The sequence below is a fragment of the Delphinus delphis genome, chromosome 1 (assembly GCF_949987515.2).
Source record: "Delphinus delphis chromosome 1, mDelDel1.2, whole genome shotgun sequence".
NCBI classification, from domain to species: Eukaryota; Metazoa; Chordata; class Mammalia; order Artiodactyla; family Delphinidae; genus Delphinus; species Delphinus delphis.
The window spans coordinates 182,476,124-182,483,441 of NC_082683.1; the positions used below are offsets into that span (position 1 = coordinate 182,476,124).

General features: G+C 60.5%; 1 protein-coding gene across 1 annotated transcript; it reads left to right on the forward strand.

Annotated features, from left to right (window-relative positions):
* Window positions 1–1,705: 1,705 nt before the first annotated feature.
* On the forward strand, window positions 1,706–2,827 carry GPR25 (G protein-coupled receptor 25). The gene has a single exon (XM_060011326.1). The coding sequence runs from the start codon at window positions 1,706–1,708 to the stop codon at window positions 2,825–2,827; it is 1,122 nt and encodes a 373-aa protein (XP_059867309.1).
* The last annotated feature ends 4,491 nt before the right edge of the window (window positions 2,828–7,318 follow it).

Consider the following 7,318-nt stretch of genomic DNA (forward strand, 5'->3'; position numbering starts at 1 on the left):
AGGGGGACTTTGCTAACATTCACTCCAGGCCATCTGACCTCTAGCACGCTGGCCACTGCACGTCCTGTGCATGAATCTGTCTCCCTTGCCTCCTATTCAGACACCCTCCAAGGTCAAGAACGGCATCTCTGTGACGCCCAAACAGGGCGTTGCGCACGGAGGAGCTCGCTGTAACGGGACGGTATGCTATAAAACGGATAGATAATCCACCTCAAATTTTTAAAGCCAGATGGCCCAACAGTTCATTCATTCCTGGTGACGATGGGGCGGGGGCTCTGGGGGGACACGCACACTGTCACATCAGTTGCTACACAGCAGCTCATGGGAGGAAGTCTGCTAAGAAGAGTTGGGACCTAACTGGAGTCGTCCAGCATCCCCGCGCACCCTTCCCCGTTCCCTCCCTGGCCCCACCGCCTCCTTCAAGGCCAGGCTTCACGCCCACCCTTCTCCGTGTATCCTTCCCCACCTCTCTCAGTGCACGAGGGATCTCGCCCGCCTTCTAAGATCCTGACTCCTGATTTAGGACGACTAATCCGCTGAGTCAGGTACCGTCGCGTGTCATCTTTCGTACTGAACTTACATCTGTGTCTGGCTTAACAGGTAGGTTTTGCCGACGCAGGAAGGTGGGGAAGAGCTGGGATTTGGATTCCAGGCTCTGCTCCTTTCATCTGGACAGTCTGACCCTCCCCCTCCAGGGTCAAGCCCTCCCTTGTGGCTCCCTGGGAACCTGAGTTGGTCAGAAAAGCCACCCTTTGGGCTAAGGCACGCGGCCCAGCATCTCAGGGAGCTAACACCATTCGAGGGCCTGGTGGCCAGTCCCTGATAGTAGGTAGGCCCCCCAAGGGCAGGCTCCCCGCAACATGCCCGCTGTGCACAGATGGCAGACCCCTCTTTCCTAGAAGGCAGGGGAACTGCGGCAGAGGCTCCTCCCCAGATAAAATACTCACCCCTGGTCCTGTCTCCTCCCAGAGACAGACAGCAGCGGGGAGCGGGGGAAGCGGGGATGAGGACCGCCTGGGGCTCTGGGCGCCTCTTCAACCGGCCACCAGACCCCTGAGACGGTTGCCGTTCTTGGCCCATGAACAAACAAAGAAACCGAGCGACTTACGGAGAGGGACAGGCTAGGCTCCCAAGGGAGGCAGGGCCGCGTCCCAGCCCTGGGGACTTTTCCTCCTAGGACCCAGCTGGGAAGCCCCCCGGCCCCCGCCTCCGACCCCGCCCCAAATCGTCGGCCACCGTCTCCGCCCCAGGAGCCTGGCCCTCCCCTCCCCCTCCCCCTCCCCTCCCCTCCCCCTCCCCCTCCCCTCCCCTCCCCCTCCCCTCCCCTCCCCCTCCCCTCCCCTCTTCCTCCCCCTCCCCTCCCCTCTTCCTCCCCCTCCCCTCCCCTCTTCCTCCCCCTCCCCTCCCCTCTTCCTCCCCTCCCCTCCCCTCTTCCTCCCCCTCCCCTCCCCTCCCCTCCTCCCCCTCCTCCCCGCCCCCCTCCCCCCTCCCCGCCCCCCTCCCCCCTCCTCCCCCTCCTCCCCGCCCCCCTCCCTCCTCCCCCCTCCCCCCTCCTCCCCGCCCCCTCCCCCCCGTCCTCCCCCACCCCTTCCTGCCCACCCAGTCGCCTCGGCCCCGGGTGGGTGACAGGAAGGGAGGTGCTGGGCACCGTTCGTGAAGAGCCACCCTCCCTCTCGACGCCGCGTCCGCCCGGGTCTCGCCAGCCATGCGCCCCACCGAGCCCTGGAGCCCCAGCCCGGGGACGGCGTCCTGGGACTACTCAGGGTCGGGCGCCCCGGAGGAGCTGGAGCTGGAGGAGGAGCTGTGCGCGGCCCGGGACCTGCCCTACGGCTACGCCTACATCCCCGCGCTCTACCTGGCGGCCTTCGCCGTGGGCCTGCCGGGCAACGCCTTCGTGCTGTGGCTGCTGGTCGGGCGGCGCGGCCCGCGGCGGCTCGTGGACACCTTCGTGCAGCACCTGGCGGCCGCCGACCTGGGCTTCGTGCTCACGCTGCCGCTGTGGGCCGCGGCGGCGGCGCGGGGTGGCCTCTGGCCCTTCGGCGAGGGCCTGTGCAAACTCAGCAGCTTCGCCATGGCCGGCACGCGCTGCGCGGGCGCCCTGCTGCTCGCCGGCCTCAGCGTGGACCGCTACCTGGCCGTGGGCCGCCCGCTGGCCGCGCGCGCCCGCCGCACCCGGCGCTGCGCGCTGGCCGCGTGCGGGGCCGTGTGGGCCACGGCGCTGGCGGCCGGCCTGCCCTCGCTGGCCTTCCGCCGCCTGCGGCCGCTCCCCGGGGGCCACGGCAGCCAGTGCGCCGAGGAGCCGTCCGACGCCTTCCAGGGCCTGAGCCTGCTGTCGCTGCTGCTGACCCTGGCGCTGCCCCTGGCCGTCACCGTCGTCTGCTACTGCCTCGTGTCGCGCCGCCTGCGCGGGCCGGCGCACCTGAGCCGCGCCCGGAACCGCTCGCTGCGCATCATCTTCGCCGTCGAGGGCGCCTTCGTGGGCTCCTGGCTGCCCTTCTGCGCGCTGCGCGCCGTCTTCCACCTGGCGAGCCTGCGCGCGCTGCCGCTGCCCTGCCGCCTGCTGCTGGCGCTGCGCTGGGGCCTCTCCGTCGCCACCTGCCTGGCCTTCGTCAACAGCTGCGCCAACCCGCTCATCTACCTGCTGCTCGACCGCTCGTTCCGCGCGCAGCTGCGGCGGCGCGGGGCCTGCTGGCGCTCGGCGCGCGCGGCGCGCGCGGCGCGCGGGGGCAGCTCGGCGTCCTCGCTCTCCCAGGACTACGGCTCTCCGTTCCGGAGCCCGGCCCGCCGAGCCCAGACGACGAACGCCTCCTCGGCCGTGGGCCCATAGCTGGACAGCCCGGAGGAGCGCGCGGCAGCGGCGCGCGGAGAGGGGCGGGAGGCATAGCGAGGTGGGCCGCCCCCAACCCCCTACCTGCCTTCCCCGGACCTGCCTTCCCGAGCGCGGAGAGCGGCTCCGCCGGCACCGCCTAGACCCCGCGGGTCTGGTTCACCAGCTTTCCCAAAACCTCAGCGTTTCGAACTCCCCCCACGCCAGGCGGCTGAGACCAGGTCTTCTCCCGCTCGGCCCCGCGGGCACCTGGGCTCTTTGTCTCCAGCCCAAGAAAGGTCCCGCAAGATGGAGCCCACAGCAGCCCGGACACCGCAGGGTCCGCCGAGTAGGGGAAAGGGAAGTGGGCCTCCCTTCTCTGCCCCGTGGATAGCAACACTGGCCAGAGCCCCCCAAAAGCCACTCTTGTCTTGGGCTCTGTTACCTTTGGTCCCTACAATCGCCATTGCCGTCTGAGAAATACCTCCTCCAAGCCAGACCCTCTGGCCCCTCACTTTCCAAAAGATCCTACAGACTATGAAACCGACAGCCCTTTATACTCAGCGGTCTTGGGGCAGAGTTTGCTGAATCATTAGTCACCATCAGTTCAGATCTTCATTTTCAAAGCTTGCCAAAGCGTGGGAACCAGTCCTGCTATCGGCTCACCCAGCCATTCCTCCTGAGTTTCCCCAGAAGCCCGGGCCTGCCCCAGTTCCGTATCTTCTCCCCTCTCCCAACAAGCGGCAGGACTCACCCTGGAAGTTATCCTGGACCTTCCCTCTGGACAGAGGGTTCCGGCATCTCTCATCAGGTGTTTGGATTCTCTCTCCCCTAGCCCGGACACCAGGCCCTTCAGTGTGAGTTCCCCTTTCTCAATAAACACTCTCGCTGCCCTCGCCCGACAACTGTGTCGGTCTTTACTTGAGCAGAGGCGGATGGAACACTGGGTCAGACAAAACTCAACCCAGGAGTTGAGGTTGACCTCAAAGTGATCGGAATTTGGGGTGAAGGTCAGGGACCGAGAGAGCTGATCCCACCGTGGGCACAGCAGTCCCACGGGAGGGCGGCATAGCTTTTAATTCTCATTATTTTAAAGGATGCTTCACATTTTGAAGGTTTCAAAGAGAGAAGAGGAAAAAAAAAAAAAAGATTTAAGGTCATCTGCCAGCCAGGTGCCACTTCAAAGAGGAAATGTGTCATTGTGATTCTCAGATCAGCACAGGGCTTTTTCTCCTACCCCTTTTGAGACCATCCAGTACAAATGTTGAGGGTGTCCATTTTCTGACTCTGTGACATCGTTTGAGGTTTCTGGAGGGGTTGAAATTTCGGTGTTTCTACTTTTAAGAGGATTTGGCCTGAAGAAGTGTTGGTCGCTGCGGAAAGGAGCTCAGAATTTCTCTCTGAGGGCCCCCCTCTCCGCCAGACCCCCGGGCAGGCGTGGAGTCCAGTCTTTGGGGCTGATGGGTTAGAGCAGTTCAAACCCGCCTGTCAGCGGCCCTGGGAGGTCAAGCTGGGAAGAAGCACACCTGGGCACGTCCTCCCCACGCACCCGAGGGAGGCAGGCCTTGCAGCCTGTGGGGTCGCCGGGCCGGCAGGACCGAGTCCAGACACTTTAACCTCGGTACATCGGGGCTGCCCCCATCCTCACCTCATCGCCCTCCGAGGCAAGAGGTGACCGTTTCATATGATGGGACCTCAACTTACAGCAGAAGGGCTTTACTGGGCTGTTCGGACGGAGCCCCTACCTGGACCCCTGTCACCTTGCTTCTCCCGACTTGCTGATGAACTGAGTTCCCTGAAGACAGACAGACAGAAAACTTCTCCAGCTCCCCCCAGCACAGCAGTTATCAAAGCTCAGCATTTCCCTCCCCCTGCTGGGAGATTGGAAAATGCTGATAAGTGAAAAGAAAAAAGGGGTAACAGAGTTGCTTGTGTTAAATAAACACCCACACACTTCAAGGCTAGAGGATATAAAATAATTGTTAGCCTTGGTGTTGTCGAAGCAAAACATTAGGAACCACAGGGTCCTTTGGGTAAAAACCACCTTCTGTGCTTTTCCCTCTCTAGCTCCAGTTAAGCGCCATAGGCGTCTCTCTTCTCAACTAGTGGGAAGCCGTCCCGTTTCTCTCTGTTTGTGTTGTCTCTCCCTTGAGAATGCGAGCTCCATAAGCCAAGGGAGCATGTCTGTTTGGTTTGAGGCTGTGTCCCCAGTGTCTGGTGGGGAAGGGGACACGCATGAACCCCCCGTGGAGGGAACGGTCATCGGGACCCCGTCGTCATCCGAAATGATAATAACGCGAAGCGTAAAAGCGGGGTTGCTGCATGGTATTACGATCTAGGCACACAGGAAAGGGCTGTAGGGGTGAGGGAGTGGTAGCCCCTTCCCCTCCATGTCTCTGTCATGAAATTTTCTGCAAGCTTCTTTTAAGGTCAGCGAACAAAGAGCAGTCACAGTGCCCCGGTGCTGGAGCTGAAGACAGAGCCGGTCCTGACCTGGCTCAGTCCCGGCGGGGGCTTTCCTTGGGCATCTCTGCCAGCTCCCTCCAGCCTCTGGTTCTTCATCTGAAGGATGGAGATGGTTCTAGTTTACTCAGGCACCTCACAGATCGAGGGAAATCACGTTCTTTTCTTTAAACTATTTTGTATTGGAGTATAGCGGATTAACGACCTTGTGATAGTTTCAGGTGCACAGCAAAGGGGCTCAGCCGTACATGAGAAATCACAGGAGCCCAACCCTCAGGATTAGCTGGGTCCAGGCCTGGCTGCCCTTGCCCCTCCCCTTCCAAGGGTGCCCCCTCCCCTTGCCCGAGGTTTTTTTTTTTTTTTTTTTTTTGCGGTACGCGGGCCTCTCACTGTTGTGGCCTCTCCCATTGTGGAGCACAGGCTCCGGACGCGCAGGCTCAGCGGCCATGGCTCACGGGCCCAGCCGCTCCGCGGCATGTGGGATCTTCCCGGACCGGGGCATGAACCCGTGTCCCCTGCATCGGCAGGCAGACTCTCAACCACTGCGCCACCAGGGAAGCCCTCTCTGGGTTTTTTAAAGGTCAACGTTGGGCAAAGGCTGGGCACCTCGGCCTGTGTGACTCTGATTTGAACTTGTGACTAATTCTGGGCTTTCTTGGGCCCTTTCTCAGGGCACCGTGTTGTCACCCAGGCCCCTGGGTGAGTGATCTGGGGAGTTCATGGGAATGGCAGAGTGGGTGAAGCCACGCTTGGTGAGATGACTCAGCCCCACCGTCGCTCTGGGCATGGTGAGGACATCTCGTTCGTCAGAGCCCAAGCTCCTCACCACCCACGTCCCCACCAAGACCCCCGCTCAGTCCAGTGGGGCAAAGGATGGAAAGACCCGGGAGCCCAAGGGCAGGGATGCTGGGCTCGCGGGAGGGAAGGAGGAAGCGGGGAGGTGAATTGTCACCAGAGTGTCTCTGCGCGTGCCATTGCATCTCTCATGAGAATGGGCGCTGTGTGCGACCCCTAAGTACGTCCATCGCAGGCCTGCAGAGCTGGAGGCCCGTTTTGCTCGTTCCAAGTCGGGGACAGGGAGGGCCAGACCCGGAAACTCACCTGCTTAAGGTAACGGCGACCACTTGCATCTCTGCAGCACAGCACACGTTTGTAAAAGGCACATAGACATGCTTTCCTTGGCCCTCATGACCCTGGGGCAGGCAGGAATGATCCATTCATTTTATTGATGGTGGGGCTGGGCTTGGAAGCAGCCTGGTCAGGGTCGCAGACCAGCAACAGGGCAGCTTAAGCCTCTGTCTCTCCCTCCCGACTTCTCTGGACCCTGTCACCCGCTCCCGTGTGACACCCAGCTCACGCCCAGGGATGCCCAGGCCCAGGCTCTCTCTTACAAATTGTTAAGTACCCCCCCCCCCGATTGTTTAAGTAATGCAGGTTCTTTGTTTTTTTTAAAAAAGGAAATTACGGGAAAATATAAAGGAAAAATATGGAAAACATCCATTATTCCACCTTGAAGATACCTTCTTTTTCTGTGTATATAATAATAGACATGTACATTGTTTCCCAGCTAAATTGGGGTCTTCCCTGGCGGTCCAATGGTTAAGACTCTGCGCTTCCACTGCAGGGGGCATGGGTTCAATCCCTGGTCAGGGAACTAAGATCCTGCCTGCCACGTGGCCAAAAATAAATGAGTAAGTAAATAAAGTAAATCAAATGAAAATAAATAAATAAACCAGTAAATTGGGGTCAATCTGTATGAGACCAAAAACTGAGTCTATTGTGTTTCCAAGTGTGTACCCAGTGCCTGGCACAAACTTGGCATTCAGTAACAGTTTGTTGAATATATGTTATATACTTTATTTTGTGGCATGCTTCCTTCACTTGCAAAATGCCGTATTTTATCAGGTCGTTAAATATTATTCTAGGGCTTCCCTTGTGGCGCAGTGGTTGAGAGTCCGCCTGCCGCCTGCCGATGCAGGGGACACGGGTTCGTGCCCCGGTCCGGGAAGATCCCACATGCCGCTGAGCAGCTGGGCCCCATGAGCTATG

Bases quoted from the DNA above. Each gene is read 5' to 3' on its own strand.
- GPR25 (XM_060011326.1), top strand. From the start codon at position 1,706: ATGCGCCCCACCGAGCCCTGGAGCCCCAGCCCGGGGACGGCGTCCTGG.